The sequence below is a fragment of the Neocloeon triangulifer genome, unplaced genomic scaffold, assembly GCF_031216515.1.
Source record: "Neocloeon triangulifer isolate White Clay Creek 2 clone unplaced genomic scaffold, ASM3121651v1 ptg000017l, whole genome shotgun sequence".
NCBI classification, from domain to species: Eukaryota; Metazoa; Arthropoda; class Insecta; order Ephemeroptera; family Baetidae; genus Neocloeon; species Neocloeon triangulifer.
Window position 1 is genome coordinate 7,267,268 of NW_026775559.1, and position 27,929 is coordinate 7,295,196.

The 27,929-nt window shown below is 37.0% G+C and overlaps 2 protein-coding genes across 9 annotated transcripts in view; one reads left to right on the forward strand and one right to left on the reverse strand.

The window, feature by feature from the left end:
• LOC132202951 (teneurin-a) overlaps positions 1–27,929 on the reverse strand; it is a 322,154-nt gene that overhangs the window by 92,040 nt on the left and 202,185 nt on the right. For 7 of the 8 annotated variants that reach the window (XM_059630319.1, XM_059630318.1, XM_059630313.1 and 4 more), the window contains one exon: positions 22,311–22,394. In XM_059630319.1, the coding sequence (XP_059486302.1) occupies positions 22,311–22,394 (84 nt within the window). Of the gene's footprint in view, positions 1–4,271; positions 4,519–22,310; positions 22,395–27,929 lie in introns of those variants that run through there. The other variant, XM_059630320.1, reaches the window with a different exon arrangement.
• On the forward strand, positions 13,721–14,900 carry LOC132203491 (uncharacterized). Its single transcript, XM_059631298.1, has 3 exons — positions 13,721–13,829; positions 14,206–14,445; positions 14,501–14,900. The coding sequence occupies exons 1-3, from the start codon at positions 13,806–13,808 to the stop codon at positions 14,618–14,620; spliced, it is 384 nt and encodes a 127-aa protein (XP_059487281.1). The 5' UTR covers positions 13,721–13,805; the 3' UTR covers positions 14,621–14,900.

The window sequence follows — 27,929 nt, forward strand, 5'->3', positions numbered from 1 at the left end:
TGAAAAATAATCCAATTACAAAGCAAAAGGGTCGTGATTAAAGCGACATTGTTTGTGCGAAACGCGAAATTTAAATTTCAAATGCACCTGACTCGGAGAGTGATATCGATTTCGTCTCCCGGGGCGCCAAAGAGGAAACAGATTTCCTGCTGCGAGTAAAGAAGAAGCTGAGAGTTTTCGCGCGCGCCGGAATCCATTTAATGCCGTGATTAACAGCAGGCGTCGCGGCATCAGCAGGTTTTAATGCTCCTCGGGCGACCATCAATCTTGTTTCGGGGTCACGGAGGGAAGAAGAAGCGGCCGCGGGAGGGCCGAGTGATTTCCAATCCTTTCGTGAAAATAAATCTGGCAAAGTTCGCACGTTATATTTACGCGTACATATAAAATTCACTCAGATTTGCGTTTGTTTAGCAGGCAAAAGTTTTATAGTATTTTGCACAAAAACGTGCTCTTTCTGCAAAGTTCAATTGAATATTTATTAAATTCCTTAATTTAACAGCCAACTCAAAATATTTTTTTAATTTACAAGCTAAAATATTTAATATTTTAAAGTATAATTAATGTCACGATTTTATTTTATTTTAGAATTTTATGAAATAGACAAATTTTTTAATTATGTATTACTCATGTTGATGTGAAAATTTAATCAAAAGAATTAGAATAAATCTGTAGTAAAAAATTGCCCTGAAATTTATTTGGTTCGAAACTACTGGAAGAATGCATTCCGTTAATGGATTCAATGGATTGTTATAGTCACATGAGCCAACACAAATCTGCGTGAAAGATTAACAACAATAACTGGAATGGTATTCGGTGACAATGGACTATGCGCGTACACGTAAACCCAATTCGAATATCGCGAGAACTGATGCCATTGTTGGCATTATTAATGATTGGCAAGCGTGATACTCCCTAGGTGTGCAACTGCTACAACATCAATGTGTTATTCATGTTGGTGCTAAAGCCGGGTGTCGATAAAGTAGCAGGCCTATCTCTATCACGCCCAGTGTACTAGTGCACCGCAGAGCGACAAAAAGCCGTCATTACCCCAAAGTAGGGTGCACACGGTGCGTCTATTCCGAATCACAGTCAACCGTCTCTCGTCGGTTAAATTTTGGATGAGTTCGAGCGATAGTAGATTTGCTGCCTCTCTCTCGCAGATTGCCCAGCACTTTGTCTGCAATTTATTGCCTCTGATCGGATATTTACGGGGTCAATTGAGATGCATCTCAGCTGGAGATAGAAGGACCGATATGGAGTGCTGGAATTGCAAAGGGATAAAATAATGCTGCTGACCATTCAGTTAAGTCGGTTGGTATTACTTTCAATTTAAAAGGAGCATCTACTATTGGACATTGTTAGCTAAATTTTCAGATAACGAAAAAAAATATTGGACAAACTAAGAATTTAGGATTTTTTTTTATTAATAATTATTTTTCAGGTAACAATTAATTTTTTATCTCATCATAATGAAAAGAAATTCAGGGTTTTGTGTGTGTTTTTATTGGTTTGTATATGTTGAATTTCAATTTAAACATATAAACTCTTCTACATATTTTTACCACTCCTGAAGAGAATGTAATATAATAAAAATTGCATCAAAAGAATAAATTTTACCAGATCTACATGTCGTCCTTTTGTTGTCTTTGTGGGGGCAAACAATATTACTCGCTCATCTTTTTTGCGGTCACTCTTATTTGCATTCTCAATTTGGCTGTGGCCCTTCTCCTCTGCCCCGTGTCCTTATGAAATAGCTATTTGTAAACCACCAACTTGAACTATGTGCATCCCTCATGATGATTTGCAGCATTATGTGGGAGCCCGGCAACAAACAGAGTATCCCCCCGATAAACCCGAATTCAAATCCAGCCGGATAGTTTTGGCCGAGCGAGGGTCTCTTTGGCGCAGTTAACGTAGCCAAAGCTTATTTCTATTCGCACTGTTGGTCCCTCGCTCGCTCGCATATTTACATTGCGACTGTGAGTTTGATGCTTGAACTGTTTCGACTACCACACCGAGAAGGCCCTCGACGCCACATCAAAGCGATATTAGCAAACAAGGTCCACGAACGAGCCAGCCCGGCCAAACCGGACGAATTTCCTCTCGCGCCACGTGTGCCAGAGTCGAATTAATTGCAAACCACCTGACTCAAACCTTCTAATTTGCAATAACATAATAACTGATGCATAAACTATTTCATCATGACTTATAGCGGTTGACAATTTTCGATTGGAAAATTCCAAATATATTTGAAATAATTATATTGCTTCTCCTTAATAACTCGACAATTTTTTTTCTAATAAAAGGAGCTCTAATCATTTAGTAAAAGATCTATCAGATGATCTAATTCTAATTTTAATTTTTTTTCAACACTTGTTTTTAATTCTCAAAAGCTTTCTTAGTCAAACAAGTTTGTTTTGGGTACTTTTGAAGAAAAAAAAAAACGTTTTGCCTCTCCAAATTCTCTCGTATTGATCTTAGCTCAAAAGAATCGCAATAAAAAGCAATTTGCTTTTAATCTCGGCGTCCCTTTGGAAGTCTGTCAACGGGCCTCTCTGTCGCCAGCCCGCCCGCGTTCTCTTTATTAGCTTCCCAGTTTAAATTGAGCTTAATGCATCCAGAGAGAGGGCGTGTGCAATTAAAAGGCTGCGGCCGAGACCGCACGGCGCGCGCAAATACACACATTATTCACCAGCAGATGTACTTGTACCGTACGTGTGTGTAATTTGATTTATATTATCACCGGCCAGCATGCAAATGTGCAGCTAGAAACGTGTGTGCTATGTGTAATTCAAGGGCCACCGGTGGCGCCGAGGCAAAAACGTGACCTGCCGAGTGCATTTGCGAATAATTGCTAATTCATAAGTACGGAGCACAGAGTTGATTTGCGGCCGCCCGGCTAATGGATTGATTAACGGCCGCGGCGAACATGTGAATTATTTAGCTGCTCTGCCCGCCAAGTTTGAGGTTTCCACCAATTGTGATGTTTTTTTAATGTGTGTATAATATTGAAATTAAATTATTTCTATTAAAAATTAAAATTATTGAAGCCACATAAACAATTATTTCTAACGTTTTTATTAATTGTATTAAAATTTACCCTCTTAAAACTTTTTTAAGAGAGTAATTTTTTTTTATTTTAAATATTTTTTGCGTGTGATTAATTAATATTCATTTTTAGCAATACTTTTTTGTTCGTAAAACTTCATCTGCTTTCACAATCTTAATCTACTTTTTCTTTATAAATTTTGCTTGTTGGCTTGTAACTTTACTACTCCGAAAAAAAAAAATTTGAGATTTCGCTGGATGCCGAGCCAAATTCCACCATGGAAATGATGCTAAGCATTAAAATGTAAATAATTAACTGCTAGATGGCGAAAGTTTGCATCATAAAACGTGCTCATCTAGTCGGAATAAAATTTTGGCACTGCTCCAAATTCACCGCACATCCAATTCATGGTGATTCGGGCCATGTTTGGGCTCGAAAATCATACAAAAGGCGCGGCTGCTGAATAAATTCATGCGTTGATGAAGGAATTTGGCAAGGTGGTGCCGAGCTGTGGATGCGTCGCCACCGCTTTATGCGCCCTTTCGCATCAGCAGAGCTCCGTTTTCAGGATATACAAAGAGCTTATCCTTGCTTGTAGCTAGGAGCTTTTTGCATGCATCAGAAAGAATTCGTACGCGCCGAGTGTATTTTTTGAGTGACATTTTCCATTATGAGAGTGAGAGAGAGAGAAATACACATCTAAATATTTCGGTCGCCCGCGCCGCTGCTTTTTAATACATTTTAAGCCCCAGTTACGTCAAAAATATGACATGCATCCTTCTCTTGGAATGTTGTTGCTCGCAAGGGGTGAAACAGGTCGCCGTTGTTTTATATTTTATGAGAAACAAAATAGCGAGTTAGAGGAAAAACGCCTCGCATAAATAAGTATGTATGGAGTGAATACCATTTCACTGAGAGAAACAAAGAAAGAAAAACAAAAGCGTTCGGCTTTTTTCTTTCATTCTCTTGGCTTTTTACGGCTCGTCTAAATTGTGTTGTTTTTCAGAGCCGCCATATGCGATGAAATTGCATTTTCAGCCGGGGGCACGATTTTTTTCACTCGTAAATAAAACAACAGGCGAGGCCGGAGTTCGCACCCCCCCGCACTGGCACAACAGAAATTTCGCAAACAAAATCCTGTTTGTCCCGGAGGATATGCAAATGACGGGGTGTTTGCATAAAACGCACGATTCGATATGCAATTTAATGATAATCAACTCACCCATCCTGATGGGCTGCGGCAGCCGGAGGAGGGGGGTGGCACTCGGAAGATTGGACGACGTTTTGAGGCCGTTCACGTGCCCTTTTCGCGAGAAGAAACTGCACACGGGGGTGCTGCGACGCGGGTTGCCGACCTACACGCACAGGCCGGCCGTCAGGGTCATGTCGTCGCAGGTACGATTCAAAACGCACGAATGTTCAGAATGTTCTTTGTGGCGGGAGCGGTTGAGGTGAGGTCCGTGCTGGCGCGCGGCACAATGCACAGTGAGAGGCGGAAGGGTCGAGGGGTGCGAGCGGAGGCGGCGCCGCCGCACAAGCGCACTCGCGCCGCCCCTCGGCCCCGACAACCCTCACTCACCCACCGCCACTTTTGCAGCCCCCGGTATTCCGTCTTTTTGCCAAAAAATCGACACTTTTCGTGCTCATCTCTTTCCTTCGCTCTTGTTGAAACTTCTTCATAAAAATAACCTTTTGTTTCTACAAAGGAGAGGAAAAGAAACACACTTTAAAATAATCTACATTATTGAAGCAAAAATATTTGTCAAAATTTATGAATTTCTGTAAAATGATTTGTTTTTATTTTTGTAACTTCTATTTTTAATTTAAATATTTAAATACATTTTTATATTTTCATTTAAATTTAATCAATAAAATTTTATACTTATTAACTTTTATTCTGATTATTTATTGTTCTCGGTCAATGCAATAACTTATAAACAGATATTAACAAAATTATTTTATTATAAACTAAATCGATAAATTTTAAATTGTTATGATAGAATATGCTGCATATGGTCATGTAAACTCTGATTATGTTAATCTGTTTACGATTTGTTAAAATATTATTTATTATTTTATCAAAAATCAGATAAACAAATTATATTTTAAAATCATCATAATTATATACAGTGCTATTAAGACTTATGTCTGAAAATGATACCGGACCAAAAATAAAAAATAATTTAAAAAGTAAATAATAAGAAATAGTGGAAAATTTTTAATGAAGAGGTGTGTGAGTTAAACGTATCTTAAATTAAATTTTCTCATTTTTGTGAGCAGGCTCTCGACTGAACAACAGACCGTGTGTGTTTGCCAGTTAAACGCAGAGCTCATTCTGGCTCGCTTGCTGACTGCGGCCGCACTCTTTTTGAAGCTTTAAATTCAATCCTCATTAAGGTGGAAACGGCCTCTCCAACAAACACAAGAGCCCAAAAGCCAAGCTCAAGTGCACAGCGGTTGAGACCGCCGTGAGCCTGCAGTGTAACACACACGAGAGTTTTGCGACCGAGCGTGTGGTGTGGCGCACTCATTAATTATTTTAATATCCAGCAGCAGCTCCGTAATATCCAGCAAACACACACGGGCCAGCAATATTCGGTTTTCTCTTCTTCTCAAGTTGCATTCTAATGTAACGCGCGTCCAGCACTACTCGGATATGCATAAAGTGCGCTCGGTAAATTTTAAATCATTCATAATCTTTTATGTTCCGCGGCTCTAAACAAATCCACCGCGCGTTTCCATCTCGCTCGCTGCTTACCAGCCGGCATTAATAATTCATCAGGTTACATTTATGCGAATTAGAGCTCGCGCTGCGCCACTCTCTCGAGTTATGCCCGCACGACAGCTACTTTTACACAAGACTGCTTTTCTGCGCTCGTCTAATATTAATATATCCATCATATACGAATTGTTATTTTTCGAGACTTTCGTTCAGGCAGAAGTTATTTGCTCAAGAACAACTCTGCATATTTTCCGCCCTCTTGGAGAATTATTATTGTGATTATTATTCGTGTAGAAGAGGAAGGAGTGAGTTGTTCTCGTGCATGTTGTGTTTGCACAAAGCGAGGGAGAGAGAGAGAAGAGTTTTCTTCCTCTCTTTTCTTTCGGCTATGCTCGTTTCCTATACACAGCAAAGCCTGGCTGGCTTGGTGGCTCGTGACGAGTAGTTTTATTTACCGCCTCCACACGGCGGAATAACAAATAATGACGCTGCGGCTCGGCTCTTTCAAGTGCGGTGCGGCCAAAGTATCTGGGTCACACCACCCCTGTGTGATGGCTAGACCGCGTGCGAGAGTCCTTCCCTGTGCGCAAGAGTCGTGTATTTTCAGCATATTATACGTATATTATACGTATAATTCTGGTATAGCCTAGATGGTGTATAGACGTATATTACACGTCTAAAATGTCCGCCTAATATACGTGTAATATGCGCATAGGCCTACACCGTGTACGCTAAACGCTTTTTATGCGGCTTTTATACCTCTTTATATTTTCGCGTTCTTTTTATATTTCTATTAATTATTTCAGCAGGTATTTTCGTAATTGTCATTGAAAGTCAAATTTCTAGCAATATTCGTTTTATTTCAATAGCTCTCACGTAAATTCCATATATCACAAAAATTTCCAAGTATTAACACAGAAAGTAATTTAACATAAACAGTTCCATACCATTAAAGAACAAAATACATCGAAGAACAAATTAAAGAGTTAGATGGTAAATTAAAATTTTTGCAACATAAATTTGAGATATTTTTAACATAAGATTTCTTATTAACTCCATGCAAAAAAGTACAGAGATTTCTTAAATTATCCCCACTAAATCAGGTACGATACTATTTTTATTTTTAGTAACTAAAGCAGTACTAAATACAACATTTTTGTATTAAAAGATTTTGTTTTAAGTATTACATTACCTACAAATAACTAAGTGGAAGACTGCATAATAATGGAATACACTATTTAATTTAAGCCCCCCAAAAAAAGAGTTCGTAAATTAGACAAAACCAACAGCACACATTTAACGAATGGTATATCATTCCTTCCTCTCTTTTTTGAAGGGAAAATTAAAAATATTAAAATTAGTTCAAAAGAAGCTCAAGCGTCATTAAAAAAAGCGACAGCTAGGCCAGATCATGACAATTTTTTCTTGAATAGCGTGCTCACTTTGGAGGTTCAAATAATATCTGATTGAACATCACTTAAATTATGGAAGTTAATAAAATAATTTTCAAAATTGTCTTCGTTATAGAGTTTTCAGATTTGTATCTCTTCTTATTGCCCCGTCTTCATTTTTCTGCTCTGCTTCGGCGCTGACTGGCTGTTGGCAAGTATGTCTATTTCAGTGGCAGTGCTGTTTCTCTACAATGAAAGAAATCTTATTAAAGAGTGCAAAATTTGAATATTGTCAATATATTATTTTTTTTTTAATCCGTGTTTCATTGCGGAGCTTTCATTTAATTTGAGTATAGTTAAAAGTAATTAATTAAGAAATTCCCTTTTTCTCTCTCCATTCATCACTTTTAAATTTACTCATATCAAATTCACAAATAACTTTATTTTTATTTTTTTAAATTTCAATATTTTCTTTGCACTAAATTAACAGAAATTAGATTTACTAAACCGCAATCCACAATTAATAGTTATTTATATTGCTAATGTGTTTATTGACATTTTTTAATATTCTTTTAGCTCAGATATATTGGGTGTCCATTTAGCTCTGACGAGAATAATGGTAACGCTTACGCAGCTAATCGTCCATATTTCTTGATCTGAAAACATTTTAAAAGATTAGTTGAAGGCCATTTTTGTCAGATAATTTATATTCCTTATATTTTTTTCAAATAACATAATATAAAAGTTATATTCATATTACAACTGTTTTAGTCTACTTTTCTTTTTCTCTTTTAATTATACTCGTAAATTCTAAAGCTATTTGCCGCACTATTTTTGCCGACGCTCAAAAATAGAGCAGCAGCAAGTTAAGAGTCAGGGTAGGCAATACTGCGAGGGCGGAGCATAGGGTAGGTAGGATGCTTGAAAAAGTTTAAGGAATCTCCGCCATCGAGGGGATGCGCTGGTGTGCCGGAGTTGAACGAGGCACATTTTTAATAAATTCAAGAATAAAATTGTTATTAGCTAATTAAGTGCCGAATTGGTTACTTTTTGGAATTAGATTTTGTGAATATTGGAAAATATATTGATTTGATGCAAAAATTTAAATATGAAAAAAGTTAACAAAACAAAAATAAATAATTTACTATTGAAAGCTACGCGCGATGCTTTATTCAAAAATATATTTTTTTTTAATTAATTTTGACAATATTCAATATTAATTCAAAACTCAACAGTTTCGCCTCAAAAATAAACAGTAAAACTTAAAGCCTAAAACTGAAATTTAATCGTAAGCAAAATTGAATGCATCGAATTTGAATTAAATTACATAATAAAGAGAAAACATAATTATTTAACATACAGAAACGAGTCTGTAAAGGCTATATCTGAATCTTGAGATTTCAATAAAGTAAATAAAGGCAGATATATATGTAGAAAGAAAAGTATCAATTACCTTTGAGATTAAAATTCCATTTGATGAGCTCGAAAAACACGCAGTGATTTTCTTGAACGTCCTCACAAGTGTGTTGTTGGTTTGTTTGTGCTGCGGCTGCTGCGTGGCGTGATGCGCTGCTCTGTGTGTTTTTGCTATAGTTGACCACTTGGCAACTGTCAGGAAGAACCTTTTCCACCCCCTCTGTCATACAGCAACTCCAAAATTTTACATCCCCATTGTAGGACACGGTGGCCGTGAGCAAGCGGAGCAAACGATCGGCCTGCGAGCGAGGAGGGAGAGATTTCAAAGGGTATTTTTCAACGACTGATGCTTTTTCTCCGAAACAAACAAGAACATATTTCACGAGAGTTTGGTCGCCTGCTTGCTCGCTCGCTGTTTCTATATTATTCATTTTTTTTTATTTATTAAATTGATTTATTTTTTTCTATTTTTATTTTAAATTCTTTAAGAGTAAAGTGCTAAAAACAAAACTGTGCTTATTTTATTTGTACCATTTAAAGTCAATGTCTAAACCTTTTGCACAATACATTACACTTTGCATTGCACTTTACATTTATGTACACACCTGGCACCTTTATTTTAGTCAGTGGGTCTCAACGCGCTGCTGACCGTTCTGGCTGGCGCCTGACCGTGCTGCTCATTTGGCACTATTAGCGCCGCGAATGAGTAAAAAATTATTTTGCTCCTCGAACGCTTCAATTCCCCTGCTTTTCGAATAAAATTTGAAATTATGAATGGACTGGAATTTTTGAAAAATGATTTCAGGAATGGAATCGGCAAAAACAATTTGTTTTTATAAGAAATTTTGAATCCTGTTCTAGCAATCAGATTATAGTAAAATAATTTTTAAGAATTTATTAAATAATTATTATCATTCATTATTAATTTTTATTTTCTTCGTTATATTATCTTACTAAAATTTAATAAATTCCTTTGCTTAGGCGTGGTGCCGTTACTAAATTAAATAAGCAACAATAAGTCCTTAGAAGGATTAGCAATTTTTTTTAATAGTTACCCGTGCGAGGGTTGTATTAAATTAAAAAAATTAAGAAATAAGGAGAATAAAAAATTAATAGAGAAATTCATTTCAAAATTTAATAAAAAATTGAAACTTATTTTTAGATATAAACGACAGTAATAATATGAGCAGATCATGCTACAAATGTCAATCAAAGTTTGTTGAGCTCCAATTTTTTGCCGATCCTAAATCTGAAATCATTTTCATAATATAGTTCCAGCCCTTTCATAAATTTTAAAATTTGAGGGGAAGAAGAAAGGAAATCAATCGCCCTAAGTGCGGAGTCATTTACTAAATCGCGGCTCTAATAAGCTAAATGAGTAGCGCTGTCAATACGGCGCGAGTACGTTTTTTTTTTTGAGACCGAAAAATGTGACTTTTAAATTATGGAAATTTTTAAATAGGCGGTGAGGGAAAAACCATGATTTTTAATCAAATTATGCATATTGACCAATATAAAAAATAGTTCAAGAGCAGCTTGAGAGAAAGAGAATGAAAAGCACCTGTGAAATGAATGTAAAAATAATAATAATAATACCCTGTCAATGGAGGGAGACACATTGTGCTCTCTCTCGCGCGCGCCTGTCTCGCAGCATAACAGTAAAAACAGTCTGCGCCACTTAAAAAATCTAAATCGTTTAAATTCAATAACTTTACTTCTAGAAATCGGAATTTAATTTTGTCGACGCCACTGGAATCCTTGAAAGAAGGCGCTTCCAAAGATGCTAAATTTAAATAATTCTGTTTTTGGGGTCATCAGGGCACAGGTGTGACCCAGGTCAAATTTCCATTCCAAAATGCTTTCTTGCAATGGCCCACAAAATTTCTAGCTAAAATATGTTGAAATGAAGTCTGTCCGATTGTTGGGAGCATTGCAGTTTCACTCGATAATTTAAAAGAATCATCACGTTTTTCCACCTTTTAAATTTGTTATCTCAGTTTCTATTAACACTGGCGCCATGAGCGATTCAGAACTTTTTGCCCATTAGTTGAGGAAGCAGGCCTTCAAATTTCAAGAATTTTTTCAGTTATTTAATGTATTTAATTCACAAATATATTACAAAATGTGCCAAATCTCCTTTCAATTTACAGAAGCACAAAATTTTATCGAGGATAATTGTGCACAGACTCATTTTCTGATAAAATTTTCATACATCTAATTTCTCATTGCAATATTAACCGAGATAATTAAACCGAAGCAACAAAAAACTCGGCAGAGTGCGTGTTTTGCGTGTCTCCTGAAGACGCCTCATACCTTGCTGCTAGTGTGCAGAGAGATTGAAGGCTTCGTTTTGATAATGGATTTCATTTTTTCGTAGAAATGTTGCTAATGGGAATAATGACTTGATTTTTGCTTTATTTAAGACTTTTTGTTAATGCTTTTGATTTCTTCCTCGGCATATTTTTTGTAGGATGAGTATTTAGTTCTTAAAAATACAAATACTAAATTTTTAAATTACAAATGTTTATAATTAAACATTTTAATGACTGTAAATCTATCAATTTTTTAAACTTCAACAATATATTAAATATTTTGATCCCTGTTTTTTCAACGTGCAGTTCTTTCTGAAATCGCATTATTTCATTAGATATTTTTTTTAATTATTTAAATTTTGTAAGACATTTTTAAATCACAAAATACAAAGTTGAAATATTTAAATTACGGAGCAAAATTCTATAATTTTTCATGCAATTTTTATGTAGCTATAACAAAACGTATCTGGATCTGGAATAAACATTTCTATCCTAAATAAAAAAAATAAATTTTTCCTTCGCACGTATTTATTATTTTTTGGTCTGCAAGCTAATTCCCGCCACGAAAAGGAAGATTTGTCTAAGTTCCGAAACGAAAGAAGAGCGCAAACGCGGCTGAATTGTACAGCAGCGAGCCTGACCGAGCCGCTCCGAGCTCGGAAACCTCCGAGCACTGCTGGCTTCGGAACCGAGTCCTTTTCTGCCGCCCCGTTTGAGATCCAATAAAAACTCTTTAAATTTAATAGGTGCAGGATTTTTACAAAGAACGCGAAAAATGTACGATATTTTGCTAAAAATAGTTACATACTTTTTTTTGCCAAAGTTTGTAAATTATTTTATAAATATCTTCAGCTGAGAAAATTTTTCAAAATTCATACAGACATACAATTTAATTTATAATTAAATGCTTTGTGTTTTTATTTCTAGTAGCTGGCGGTGGCACACTTGAAAATCTTGAAATGCGCGAGCCAAGTTGTTTGTCACTTGAAGATTTCTCTCTAGCACAATAACCTTTTTCCTCCCCCTACACATACATGCGCTTCAATGAACCCCCTCGCAACAAAAGGAGCAGCAGATTTTTCTCTTGTTGTTGGGCACGGTTGGGCCACATTATTTCCTAAACTAAAAACTGCCATCTGTGTAACTAACCTAAAAATATTTAAACGATAGCAGCACCCCCTGGAAACCTAACTGATATTTTTACAGGAGGGTGTATTTTATGATGTCTCAAAGCACCCTAAAAGTATGCAACCTAAATGCAGCAATGTATACGATATTGCATACATGCCGTTTTGTTTTAGGTTAAATATTTAAACCAGTTTTCACTTGAATTAAAATTTTAAAAATAATAAATTAAGATTGTTTATAATTTTAAGTCTAGGAAATGTCTTAAAAAATCCAAATATAGCTAAAACAAGATCTAAAACAGGAATTTCTCTCCAAAAGTATCTTAACTACTATTAACATTTATAGAGGTATTATTATAATTATTGAGAAAACTAATATTTGTGATTGATTAATGTGGTTGAAATTTTTTGACCTGCTGAATTGAAATTTAAAACAATCAATTTTAAAAAGGACTAAAAAATTATTTTTGGTTTCATTATTTGTGCTACCCGGTTACATAAAACAGTTTAATTAAAAGAAATAAGCATTTTAATTTGATTTGAATGAAATATTTAGAGCACGTATTTACTGTACGAATATTATACGCATATCTTTAAGGTGTAAAAACCGCATATTATGCGTGCAGGCCTAGCGCGCTAGAGCTATACCTCTTTTAAACGTCTTCTACACGCGTGTAAAAGAGGGGTAGCGCTACACCGTGTAGGAATACACCGACCATGTTGACAGGGTTCTCACGAGAAGATCATCTTTGAGAGAGAGAGAGCGCTGACCAAATGAGAGAAAGAGGGAGTAGTTCCGATTTTATTTCCTCTCTCCGTATCTGCGCCCAAAGTCGTTTAATGGAACTGCTTTTGGGATTTACGGTCCGGGTCGGGAGCGAAAAGGTGCGGCTAAAAGGGGTGATTTTGCAAATCTGGCGAATGCTATCGCATCTCTCTAAACTTTTTTACGAGGACAAACGGGATAGAAATGATCTGGGCTGTAGAGATAAACAGTGTCAACGGGTGATGAAAACTATTATTTTACTCTGGTAAAATAATTATATATTTATCTTGGGTTCCGATAACATTTATTAAAAGAAAAAGAAATATTTCAACTTTTAACTTTAAAAAAATTTTATATTTGGTTTTATTTTTTGCATTAGCAATCATTGTTTTTAATTTAATTAATTAAATAAATCATGCTTAAAAATAAACAAAATAAATAATTTGTATGTGTTTTTTTTTCTCTTACATATTATTGATTTCATATTTATTTTTAGGTCACACCTTGTTAGATTCCAAAAATTCACACACACACACACACACACACACACACAAAATAAATTTTTATTTATATTTCACTTTTATGAGCTTTATGAATGAACATCATTAACCCCTGACGACGTAATAGGCCAGGCTTTCATTTTTTTTTCATTGTGTCGCTCATTGTTCAAAACCGCACAGTAACAAATCACGGCTGACGGTGAAATTTAAAACAATGCAGCAGTCGCGAGTTCACCGAGCGCTTAAAAGAGATAATTAGTGGCAGCTGCTAAACTTGACGTGCGTGAAGCGTAAAAGAGATCTCGTGCAGTGAGCAGCGCGACAAAAACTATTATGCTGTATGCGCCTGTGTACGATATCATTTTAATGCAGCACTTTCTTTTCCTTTGCATTTTTTTTTTGTGCACGGTAGAGAGATTATAAAAGGACTGTCACTCGCCCAGATAACATTAGTCTTGCGAAGAGTGTTTGCAGCTGAGCACATCATAAGAAAGTGCTTCGGTAACTTCGGTTCTTGCCTAAATGGGGAGATTTTTCATTTTAAAGGTTAGTTTTAGAACATTTTACTATTCATTTTTTTCCCTACGCTCATTGTTTTAAAAAATTTTTTTTCAAATTAGTGATAAAAAATTGTATTGTTAGAATCATTAGAATAAATTAGAATGAGTATTAAATTGATTATAAATTATATTTTCAATTATATTATTATGCAACTATCTCTCCTTATAAAATATTATTTTTAAATAATTGTAAATTACTATTTAAACTTCGTTTACTTCAATCAGTGAAGTCTTTCCAAATGAAAGTGAAGAGAGGGCAAAATTATAAAAAATTCTGGTTGTGTTAAAAATAATTAACTGAGCAGCTACATTTAATTTACTAAAAATAATGGTCTAATAAAATTTCATCAATTTTTAAACAGCTTTTAGCAAGTATCTTCATTCTCACATTAAGCTCGGCCACTCCGAGGCATCACAGAGTAGCCCGCGCTTATGGTTACGTTCCACCGTATCTGCCTGGATTGAACAGGGTGACGTCGGATCCTTCTGTTAGATATGAGGAGCTGACTTTAGACGAGACCAGAATGATGCATAATTCTCCGACGCCGAGCACCCCAATATTTGACTGGAATGCGCAAGACGTTGGTTACTTCAATAAAGTGGTTTGTGCTTTTGATCTCAAATTTTTAGCTTTTTTTATAAAATTTTTTATTTCAGAGCACAGTTGCACGGGGAGAGAAAGGTATGTCAACACCTTGGCTGTACTTCCACAGACACAGACCTCAGTTTCATACCAGGTCTAGCCGCATGTATGGGAATAATAATGACTTTCCATAGAGTATGATGTGGGTTTTGAAAGTGATAATTGCAAAAAATATGTTGTAAGAATTTAAAAAAAAACTTACATTTATTTATCTATTGTGATGCAATATGGATTCCTACTAGATTTAGTAAAAAATAAATAACTAGAAATGTTTTGAAAAACTGTGCTTCAGTTTGATTATTTTTGGTATGTAGAAATCAGTATTTAAATATTGTTTTTGTTCTCTTAAGAAATTAATTTTGAGAAAAATAAAGGCCATGTCTTGAGAAATATGTTTATGATATGGTTTTTTATTCATCAGCAGGAGAGTTCAAAAATGTTATTAACTTGAAACTCTTCATAGCTGAAAAAACAATTTGTAGAAAAGTAAATAAACTTCAGCTAAAAATCGATTTTTTTCCCAATTCACTCCGTGTAGGTCCATTATAACGTTTTTGGGTGTGTTTTTTACTTGTATCTATACCCTTCATTAACGCTTTCTGCATTTTTAAACTCTAAATGGTTGGCAAAGCATGATGTGTTCAGCTGACCGCGCCCAAACGATGGAAATTTGGCCTGGAGCACCATGTTTTTCCATGCAAAAATCCTAGTTGTAAATTTACCAAAGAGTAGATTTTTTTCTAAACAGGCAGCTGCAGATCAAAAGGCCTTTCAACAGAATGACAAGCATTGGAAAACGCACACGTCGGTCCGGATTTCTCCGTCGGCACGCAATTTTCCGTCCTAATGACTGTGTCAGTGTATAGTGGCGTCGCCGAGCGAAAATGTAGCTATTTTGTTTTGGCTGCAAACAGAGGCAAATATTTCAGCTGGGGGCGCTCTCGCATATTTTGCATGATACGCTCGCTCGCACACAGGAGCGGCAACTTTTTCAGCATTGTTCAAATGCCGTGCAACTTTTTACGTGTATATGCCTTCAGAGCTTTTATCGTGATGCGAAATGGTTGCCAACACAGCAGCCACATCGCGCGCGTCTCCCCCGCCGGTGTGTGTTTGCAACGCTCTCTCATCGAATAACACGCTCCGCACCTATATGTGTTCCCTATTCACAGCTTTTCCTGCTTCGCTGCATTGCAATTCAAACACACACCGGGTCTGCTCGGCGATTGCGATTGTTTTGCAAAAATCCCGTAATAAAAAACCAATGTGCACTGCAACCGGTGTGCAATTTATTGCTCGCATTGTCAATGCAATCGTGCTTTTTACTGAAAAATTATTGCACTGCTCGTTTTACGTGGGAAACACGGATGGAATAATATATTTCTTTATTCGATATATGAGATTTTTCTCATTTTTCCAATTAAGCACACTTTGAAGGCTTGGCATCCGTGCAATCAAGTTACCCCACATTGTTTTTGTTTGTGCGCTGGAAAATTGATTTTTTTTTCGGAAGAAGCCGCAAGTTAAATGTAATCAACGTTCTGCTGTAAAAACACAATGCGATTCATGATGCGTACGTTGTTAACCAATTATTTTGTTCTTGGTAAAGAGCTGCTGTGCCAAAATGTTCTAAAAATTATTTCCCGTTCTCAACGCAAGACAAAAAACAGAACAACAGAATTTTCCACAGAATTTTCCGATGAATTATCGGTGTTGACACGTATTGAATAAGTTTTAATATGAACAGAAGTTTATATAATGATTAATTAACAAAGATACAAACATCTTACAATTTACTTCTTGAAAATAATTTTAAACCAATATAATTAAAACAATATAAGTAAATACATATTTTTACTTACTTAATGATGGAAAGAATTAACTCATGTCATAAAACATTTTGTTCCCAGTCTCTCATGTTTTAAAGGAAAAAGCATTGTAAATTATTTTCCCTAATTAAATAAGCCCCACCAACATTTTCAGCCAGCACAAAGGCAAAAATTATTTAGCCTTGCGGGCAGAAGAGGGAGAGAATGAGGAACGAACGGGAGAGCATTGTGCGGTGCAAATTAAATTAATTTAACGCATCAACTGCTTCCCGCGGGCTCATCGTTGTGTAAAACTGAACTTCTCGCTGAGCAGGGCAAATATTTGCCCACGCCTTCGTCTTATTCGCCTTGAATTCATCAGCAGTCATTAGCCATTTAACGCCGCATTCTAGCAACGGCTAATCAGCACGCCGAGCCGTGATTACTTTTGCTTATAAACCTTGTGTGTCTACTTATTGTTAGTTTCGCAACTTTGGTGTTACTTCAGCAGATTACCGCCGCCAGCTGCAGACTAGGAAGGCTGGGGCAAAAGTGCTGTCGGCTGCACATTCGCCACGAGCAAGGTGGTTTCGGAAAATGGCGCCGCCGAACAGATATAAAGTGCAACAATTACCACTTGGAATCAATATCAACTTCCCCTGTGTCCCTGAGCAAGCAAGAAGTTGCCTCGCGCTCAAGTACACAGCACCGATTGTGAGCAGTAATTCTGAATGGCTCTGTTTTCTCTCTTTCAAAGACGATAAACGTAAATATTGGAGCCAGCTGTGTTGGCTTTGCAAGTAGGAAAATCTTTCAACTTGAAACAAAAATATATTGGACGTGTTTTCAGAAATAAAAATTTATTTTGTACACATGAATGAAGGGGACTTGTATTAAAAAAAAAAAATGTGCTACATTAATATTAATTATACTGAGTATTTTGACCAAACCGGACCAAATTTTAATTTGCTTAAGCAGCATGAATTGTATAATATCTTTTTATATTATTTAAATGTATAGAAGACCAAGAAGAAAAATTGTAATAAAATAAATCAGCGTATGATTATCCACAGTTAAAAGTCTGAATACTGATGTTTGTGATTTTCGTTGACGATTTTTATTTGCTACAATTAAATATTCTAACATGGAATTGATTCTTTTATCTTATTTTAAAAATAATATTTTATTACATCATAATATTTTGGGTTTTATTAAACGTATAGGTGTGAGTGTTTTTTTTTAAATCTGATTGATCATATATTTTTAAATTTGTCCGAGAAATAAAACAATGATAAATTTTTGAAGGCCTCTCCTGTAAGAGAGCGTTCGTTGAACTTACAAAAAAAATCAACTGGCTTGAGAAGGACCAACAAAGAAATAAATTAAAAGGAACACCTTTCTAGATAAATAATTTAAGAAACAAACGTCAGACACAGGTCTTGTAATTATACCTTAAACCTTGATTAACATCTCTATTTTCGATATTTACGTGCGCGGCCCTCTCTATAAATGCAAATGAGCACAGCTTCCAATTTTCCCTGGTCGCTTCTCGGATTGATCCGCTTCATTGCCAGATAAATAGCTCCAGACAAGGCGCGGTATTGATTGTTCTGAGAGGCGCGTAGGACGGAACCCAGATTTTTATCAAGCTGCTGCATCGGTAGCTCCTTCAAATTAATTCAATTTGGCGCTGGGCCGAAATAAAACCACACCCGGCTGTAAACGGGCGCTCATAATGGCCGATGATAACACCCATCAATCCGTGCGCACCTCTCTCAAATTGATACAGGTAGCTCCCTGCTACTTAATACATTTTATTAGAGTGGTGCACGCCGGGCCGGATTCACTCGAGTTAAGCCCGACTTAATCCCTCGACCCGAGTTATTGCGCCGCCGCCGCTCTTTTACTTATTGCCCACATTATTTTTATTATTCCCAGCAGCCGCGCCCTCTTAACGCCTCGCCGAGTATAAATAGGATAAATAGCTAGGTAGGCGCCCACGCGCGAGCTGGGAAAACACGCGTTATGAGAATTCCGACGCGTTGTTCGGAAGCTCCGGCTTAACCTCGGAACTCGCGTGAGAACCACAAATTTTAAAGACCGACCTACCGGCCGTCATAAACTAGCTTAATAGTTTCGCTGGAGACCAGATTGAAAAGAAAATTAAGTTATCAAAATAAATAAAAACTCTTTTGCATGAACCACTCTCAATCAGATGATAAAATTTTATTTGACTATCATTGGATTTTTATTTCAAATTCTAAATTAAGTTCCAAATTATAATTTTCTGCATATGACATGGGAAATTTTTAGCTCTGAAAATTTAAGGAAAATATAAGAAGTGATCATATTTTCTCTTCTAACCAGTTTATTTAAATTTCAAATTAGAAATGTTTTTATTTAAATTTACGCAGGAATTTCTCTTATTATTCTAGCGGAAATTGAAAATAATATTTAATTTAATAAATTTCAATTGAATACACTGTTTAATTAAGTTAGTAATTGATGCTGCGGCTTAATTAGTGGACCAAAAACTAGCAGAGCTGTAAATTAATCTAAATGTGACGCAATTTCGGCACAAGTGGCCAATAATTACAGCACTTTCGGTACAAATAATTGGTCCAATAAATTCATTGCAACGACATACACAGGGGAGAGAGACACGAAATAATACACATACATACACGCACATGCGAGACCAATAACACTACGCCGTCAAAATTATCCGAAATGTTTGGAGTGACACATTATTGCTGCGTGCTTTGTGTTTGCATGCATGTATATTCAGAGCAAACGTGAGAGAGTGTTTAGTTTTATTTGCAGGCGCAGCGGGCGGTGGAAATTATTATTATTCAACTCGGCCGCGAAAACACAAACGCGCTGGATGATGATGATGGGGTGGAATTAGCTGCTGATGTGCCTGATGCGCCGTGCATTTATTGGATTATTCAATGGCCTATGAAATTTTGTATTGATCAAATTCCTCTCCATCTCTCTCAACCGCGTGAATATTTCATCGTTCTCTCGAAATGTTTCCAGAATAATGGCTTTCGAATGGGCACAAGTGTCGAATCAATACAACAAATAATTCCTGGCCGAAGTGTGTGGCATCGCGTATTATTTGTGAAAATAATGTAAGCCCTCTCCGTACACTGAAACAATATCTCACCTGCGTCTCAAGTGAGAGATCAAAAGCAGAATTCGGAGCTTAGTTATTGCGAGCCGCTGAAAAGGGGCTTCGCATGTGTATATTGAATATTGAATTTCTTGGGAGGGAAACCTGGGGCGAAATACAATTCAGAACTATTCATGTCACCTGTAGCTGTAAAAGTGCAAAAACTGCCTTTCTCGATCGTAAACTACACCAGCGTTGTTTTCCTCTCGGTGTTTTGCATAATAATTGAATGCACATGTTTGCCCATCCATCAGCTCGGCGGCCTCCTCTTTACACGGAGGATGAATGCTCTCTGTTGCTGTTTAACCCTTGAAGAGTAAATCACGACCCACAATGCCCGTCTAATGCGACGCGAAAGCACAAAAGGTGCGATAAGCAGCGCTGGAGAGAGAAGCTCTCAAGACAAACTTTCCTTTCCCGCCCCGGCATCAACTCATCTCCACGGCGGGGCTTTTATTATTTTCTCCAGCACGTTGCACTCCATTTATATGCAAATACGCGTTGCACTTTGCCTCTCGCGACAAAGAGAGTACTCGATCCGGCGCCGCCAGCGACGGGGGACCGCAATTATTTTTTATACTTGGGCTTAATTAATTTTGAGAGAGCAGATCCTCTGCGATACACGAGTGCAGTGGGCAATTAAGTTTCTTGAGATAAGGCGAATTACATGCACGTAAAGGGTTTGTGCAACTGAGCTGATTAGAAAACACATTAAATAAAATTGAAAAATGCAGCATCGAAACATGCAGTAAAAATTTGCATTTGTTGTAATAAAAATTAAAAAATGTCTAATTTTAACAGTTAATTAGTTTTATTTATAATTGTAATATAAACTGTTTTGTTAAAATATTATTCATTTTATTTTCTATTCTCATGAATGATAAAAAAAATCAGATTTTATTTCAACTGCAGAAGATGAAACATTCACACCTCCCATATATTCAGCTGTTGAACTTTCTTGGAGGTGGAAAAGAAACACTCATTTCACAATCCACTCTGAAAGCGTGCGCCAGCAAAGAGCCAAATTTCCACCATGCCATAATTCTTGCTGCGAGTGCCCTTGAGAGATCCGACACGGGTCCTTTTTTCGCGAGAGAAGAAAGCCGCACGTTATTACGAGAGAGCATGAAGACCGACATTACACTTGGGAACCTACCTGGGCATGATACGAATTAAAGTTGGCTCGCTGATTAAAACGACCTTTGCTATAAGGGGAAGGAGAACCCTTCCTACTATTTCCAGAATTAACAATGCTTGGCCCGAAGGTTTTGTTAATTAAGGCAAAAATATTATTTATAAATAAGGTAAGCTCATTGAGGCTACCGAATCTTCTTCATAATGAGCGGCAAAAATCTGTTTTGTGCTCGAAAGAGAGGAAAGTTCTTTTGATCGAAATCACCGCGGGCGGTTGCTCTAAAACTCTCGATAATGGGCAAATGAGCTTTGACGGCGCAGGTGAGGCGCACTCTCTCGCATCGGTTTCGAATTTTAATAATAAATCAGCCGTCGACGTCAAAGAGCAAAAATGGCAGAGCGGCTTTGTCGAAATCGAATCAGCTTTGGCGTGCGGTGACGGCAGCGAAAGGATTTTTCGCTCGGTGAGTTTTTCCGGGCCAAATCACTGTCGAAGGACGCTACCATTGAAAACTTATTATTTATAGATAAATATTTCGGTTGCCCCCCAGGAAAGGTGGAAGTTTTGCATTGTACAGGGAAGGAATATTTCGTTTTCTTTTGTGCTCGGTAGGAAAAGTTGCCCGAGGAAATTCCCTTTTTAAATGAGCAGGCTTAGCGAGAAGGAATTTCCTTTTGCAAATTGGTGCGTTGGCCAAGGTATATAATATACGGCGCGTGTTTGCCCTCGGTCTCGGAATGAAGCAGGAAAGAGAGGCCCTAGCAGCTTTCCTCGGCGCTCGCCCATTTAGGGCTGGCGGACGTATTGATTGCCGATGGTGAAGAAATGAGGCAGAGACGCTGACAAACCGCGCGTTCATGGTGCGAGAAAAAAGACATGGGAGTCGAGAGCATATTGATGATTACGGTCGTTTACTTGCCTTTCCTCGCTTTCTCTCTCCACTCTGGCCGGATTGGCTAGAGGTCGGCGAAAAACAGACTGTATCGTTGGAAAGAAAAGTTTGAAGTTTATAGGAAACAGTATTTAAGTCGGCTTTATAATTGTTATGTAAGTTTTGGGAAAAAAATTGATATTCTACTCTTCTGATATAATTGAATAAACGTTAAGTTTACAATTCAAATATCATAATGAACTTTGATCATAAAGCATTTATAGAGAAAAGTTAAGTAAAAACTTGTTTAATTTTTATTTTTTTATTTTAAGAACATAAAATTTAAATTGAGGTGTTAAATTTGGCTATTATGAACTTTCGTGATTATATGACAATGATCCAATGATGGTAGTTTGTGACACTGCATCCCAGTCGGCGTATTGGTATAGAAGCAAATGGGGTGCGCCGCGAGACGGAGCTCATTAAACATTGAGATTGGGTTTCAAGAGAGGAAAAGGTTCTCTTCTTGCAAGTTGGCGCGCGCAGTCCTCTACCGATTCTCTCTCTCTTGCTGGCTTCTCTTTCTCAACCAGTGTTCAATTTGCACTGGCGTAAATAATAGACAACGCCGTCTTAGACCGACCGACAGACCGGCACGCGTTTTCCGTTTTCAACCACCATTATCGGCGTTCACTTCAATTACTGCATAACTTATTTACCCAGAAGCGCATGCAGGAGTCGTTTCCGAACCCCCTTAGCGATTTTATTGCTCCGGGATATATGACGACGCGATGAGAAATAAAGAGAGGCAAGGAATTTCTAAATAAACACTCACCGTAAACCGCGGCCTGTGCGTTGCTCTGGGTGCCGCCGCCCTTACCGACGCCGCCATTCAACAGCTCCAAGCCGTGGTATTCACCTGAAACGAGCAGCGAAAACACCGTTCGAGTGAAATGTTGAACGAACTTGGGAATTTGTTTTGCATTCCTAGTCGGCATATCGGGTGTTTGGAGAAGCATTTAAAAGCAGGGCAGTGGAGTGATCTAGTAGAAAATGTTCTGATTATGCAACCCGTCTACTCAGATGCTAGGCAGGTTGCATAAGTTTTGCAAATATATATTTTTTATTCATGTAAATTTTGTGCGAGTTTAAAATATAACTTGCACCACTGTGTGCAAAAGAATAATAATAAAAAAAATATATGAAAAATTTTGATTTTGGATTAATAAGATGTTAATGTAAAATTACAATTTATATTTATAAGAATTCAATTATTGTGCAGGATTATAACTTGTTTCTCAAACATAAATTATAAAAATATAATTTATGTTCTAATTTTGAATTAACTGAATATTAAATTTGCTTTGTAATTAACTCCACATTTAGAGATAATTTATGCATTTTTAATAATTTTATGTAAATTGAGACTTGACGATATCTCAACATGAGTTATAGTTTCAATCTTCTTTGATGCGAAACGATTGTATATGTTGTGGATTTGAATTTGAGTAATCATGAATACACAACAACCGCACAACAGAATATTTGGCATTCCTCCGAAGCTCGGTAATTAAAAAGCTCGGCAGCAGCCAGGCAGTTTGATTGATTCCGTCCTCCTCCTCGGGCTTTGTTCATCCCTCGTGGTTTTGTGTTTACAAAAGCGAGCAAGCGCGCACGGCGGTGGCTCAGTAATCAGAACCTGGCAGCCGGAGGTTTTGTATAATTATTTGAACTGCTGGTGATGTGTGCGCTCCCAGTCAGCCCGCCCGCCATATCTACGGCCTGCCTGGCGAGCGAAGCAGCTCGGCGAAAAAACACAGTGGCGGTTTTGCGGTCCCGTGCGCTGCTGCGGAGTTTGTTTTGCCCTCTGCCCTGCTCAGTTCGCACAGCAGCAGTGCATGAACGCGCGGTGCCGAGATTTGCATTTCGCGGAATATTTTTCGCGGGCCAATCTCATCGCTGGCACCATTTTTCAGTGTCGGCACGAGCATGATTTTTTTATATACTTTAAACGGATTATTTTTTGCACAGGCTTGCAAAACGTTTTGACGCAGGCAAGGCATAAAGCTGCCATTAAAGTTATTAAAATCAAGGCAAAGCTTGATTTTTTCCATGCTTTTTAATCATTTATTATTTTTTTCTTTTTGCAAAAATTTGAAAAATGATTTTCTTTTCAATTTTTGCACCTCAATCAAAATTTTCATTTTATAAATGAAATAATGAGTTTGCCTAAAAATCTCAATAAATATGATCATATAATTTCCAACAAATTATTAACTGATTAACAGTGAAGTAGGAATTTTGAAATTAGAGGGGTGTCAGATTTACAAATGATCACTACAGATTATTTATTATATTAATAGCTTTTAGCCTCTTTTTATAATTATTATCTTTTTTTTTAAATTCAGTCAAATAATATAATTACAATAAACGTATTAACTATAACTTAAAATTTGAAAATTTTAAAATAAAATTATACTCCAGAGCATTTTTTATTTTTGATATGCTCTATATTATAAAAAATTTTGATAATACAATGGAAAAGTTATTTTAAAATTTTTGACGCTTACTTTTATTTTTTATTTATATATTTCCTTTTTTTTTTTTGCACCAAAAGATAATATCCAGTCTAGCCAAAAAGCTAAATGTAAAATTCAACGTCAGTTTGTAAAGGTCTTTTTTTAAATACATTTCAAATCCTCCAAAAAGAAGAAGTACTATCTAAAACTGACTTTGCGAAGTTTTGAAGCCAACACACTGGCTGGCATGACTGACAACCCCTTTTTGCATGTCAAAAAAGCACGATTTGAAAAACACGGCCCATCAACGCGTATTGTTTTATTCATTTTGGCACTCAGGCAGCTCTCAGCATTATCACTCGCAGCGAGACAAGTGATACATCACAAAAGAGCTGGGACGCACAAAAATGTTCCGAGTATATTTTTGTTTGTTCGCCGTTTTTGTTGTTGCTCCACTTTCGAGACCAGATAAATAAAGCGCTTCAAAAGAGGCACTAAAGAGTGTTAAAAATGTAGAGCGCTGGTATCACACGCACTTTTTATTGGAGAACGAGAGAGAGAGAGAAAGAGAACGTGTCTTTTCTCCAGCGATGCATAATGGCGGAGGGCGCGGCGCACATCAGGTGAAAAAAGAAGTAGACGAGAAGAAATGGCAGCCTATTTCCTGCGAATAACACCCTGCTGGCTCCATTCTCTTTCGGACGCGTCACCCCGCTTGCCAGACCTACTTAAAAAAGCGGGCGGCGTTTGCATAATAATGGGAAAACTTCTTTCTTTTCTCAGAGTGCGCGTCCCTTCCTTACACGCACTACTTTTCTCTCGTCGAAGAGCAAGGGCAGAGATTCTGCTCGGTTACAGGTTCGGCTAATATGCAAAACTTAAAATACTTTTTATGTTCGCTTATGCAAATTCGCAACACACGCACTCTCTGGCGCGGCGCAAAATGAATTTTTTATAAGCGAGCGAAAAATCACTCCTGCTTTGCATGCGCGACGGACCAACGCTTTTTCCCTTTTTTCATTATTTCGCAACACTTTCGCCAGACAAAAATATATATATATCGCTTTTGTGAATTCCCTCTTGGCGATGAATAAAATACGACGGCGAAAAAATGGAAAGCGTGAGGGCTATTCAATTCTTTTTGCCTCTCTGTCTACTATTCAATAAATCTGATTGATCAATATCAAAAGATTTTTTAATGAAAGCCTCATTTATCATTAAAAAAAGTCATAATTTAAAACATTTGAGATTCATAGAGTTATTAAAGAATTATACATATTTAGTAAATTATATTTAAAGGTCTGTATTACAAGTATGATGGAGCTTCATCTTAAATCAATTTGTAGCTTCCATGAACCTTTCATTTGATTGACTTAACCTGATTCACAACTCATTGAATTGAGTATAGCTCTCATTATTCGCCAATCTCTGCGAGTTGAGCGATCTTTTTTATTCCTGTTAGCGGAGATTTCTGCCACTTACAAGCCACTTGTTGGTTGTTATCTAAATTGGACGGCAGCTGATTTACGGCCGATTTTAATTGGAAAGTGTCGTTGCGAGAGATCTGCGAACGCGCTCTTGAGAATTATTGCCATCAGCTGCGCAGACACGTCTGAATAATTAAGCTGGTTTCAAGGAGCAATGCATCATGCCGCTCGTTAAAACGCAAACGATCAACTGGTGTTGCATTTATAAGGAGCTGCACCACTGAGTCATTACACGTACGTGATGTCTCTTTGCTTGTCCTCGGGGGAGAGCAGTGCAAAACCAGCATATACAGGAGCGAGAGGGAAAAAGCGACTCAAATTAATTCCACCGCCGCTCGCACGCCGAATAAAAGCAAACAAACCACTATTTGTTTGCTCACCGCCATAAATGCAGCACGGAAAAATAAACGTTATTAATGGCCAATTATTTTGTGTACCTGTGCTGGCGGGTAATATTCAAAACTAGGGCTCAGAAAAAACTGAAATTAAAGGCAGAAAAAATTAGCAAAAGTGTAAATGAAACGTTGAATTTTTTTGAAAATTTGTTTTTTCCCCATTTATGAAGGTTTTGTAATAAGTAGTAATTTTAAACTGAAAATTCACTTACGTTAATCTCTGTTTTACATGTTTTTATATTTAAAAAAAAATTAAATTATATATATAACATAAATAATATAATTTATAGCATACTTTTTGAGCATAAAAAATAATTAAATTTTGTCAATTTTACATTAATTATAATAAATTTCATTAAACTATTAAGTGGATCTTCAATATAAGTATATGTATGCAATATCCGACGGAAGGAAAATTAGGAAACGTTAATAAAAATATATAAAATCGAATTGAGTTAAGAGTTTATATGAGAAACTCAATGTAACTGAAAAGTGCATCAATCTCCAACTATGCATGGGCTGATTAAAATGATCGTAATTAGGTGATTATGCAAATATTAATGTTGTACTTTGTTTGGGAAAAAGCATTGATTGAGTTTTCCCAGTAGCCGTTTTCAAAATACAGCCGGCGAAAAATGGCTCCTACCCACATTTTAACAAAAGCGGTGTAATCTGCGCGCGCCAGCCGCGTGATTCATTCAAAAGCTTTGATGTGTTCTCTGCTTTCTCTCTCTCTTTTACATATTTTGATGAAAAATGGAAAATAATAACAAACAGCCACGAGCGGTCGGTTTGCAGTGAACCCGCATGCAACAGCTTTAATCTGCCTCCTTCTTCTTCACCGAGACCGATTTGCAAAATTCAGTCATCATACCGAGAGAAGAGATGATGGAAGAGATGCGGCGGCATATGTGTTTGGGGAGTCGAAAAAGATGCTTATCTCGCTCCACCACAGCGAAAGCCACCCCCAAAACCCTCCGCCTGCTTTTTCCGGCAAGTCTCTTTGAAGTCGGTTTCATCGCCGGCAGGGCAGGAGCAGCCAAAGAAGAGAGAAGCAGGGGGTCTGCGCCCATAAAGGACGAGCAAACTTTCAGGGAATTCGCCTGTGACGTGTTTTCTGCTCAAAAAATATGTCGCCTTTTTGTAATTAAGCCTCACCGATTATTAATTAGGCGCGGCCAAAGTTTTCATATTAAAAAATATAATCATTAATTTGCTCTTTGATGAGACGATTTTAATCAACTTGCGACATTCCTCGCGTCGGCAGAATCAACCCACTCCCAACCCTCAGGCAAGTTGTACTCAAATTCTTGCCAAAAAGCAAAAGCGTGTTGTTTTTTTTGTCTCTCCCTGGCCGGAGAGCAGTATGTTGTTTTCCGGGCTAACGACGATGCTTGTTTTAACAAACTCTCCAATTACCAAGTTGTTTTTTTGCAACCGATTTTTCCTCTCTGCGGCGCGCGCGGACACATCAATTATTCCGTTTGAAAGTTTAATGAATGGCGAGAGCGGCGAGCCAGTAGATATTTTATATTATTTGATTTAATTGCGTCGGAACGAGAGAGAAGCCGAGCTCAAAAGAGGCCGCACTGGATGCTGCGCTCTGTTGTGAAAATTATTTGTTTTGCTGATGGTCGTTTTATTTGCGCAGTGCTCAAATCACAAACTCTCGAAAATCTGTTGGTTGTTGGTAAATCCCGCTCGCCACAGAAATTCAGTTTGAATTTTCAACCTCAACGCAGATTTCAATTTGATCATTTGAAATATGGAATTATAATATAAAAGGGAATTATTATTTCATCGTTTGATAAAACGAATTTATCTGGCGATGAAAGCTATAAATTTTCATGCCGATCGTGAGAAAGATTGTTTAAAACCCCTCTTATATTTTTTTCTCTTTGAAAACGCACAAAGGGGCGTCGATGTCTCTATACATATTGAGTTGATATTGATGACTGGAGCAATTGCAATTGAGTCAAAAGATATATGACGCATTTACAGTTCGCAGTAGGGGAGCAATATGTGCGTGTAATGCAATGATACATACAAAGGG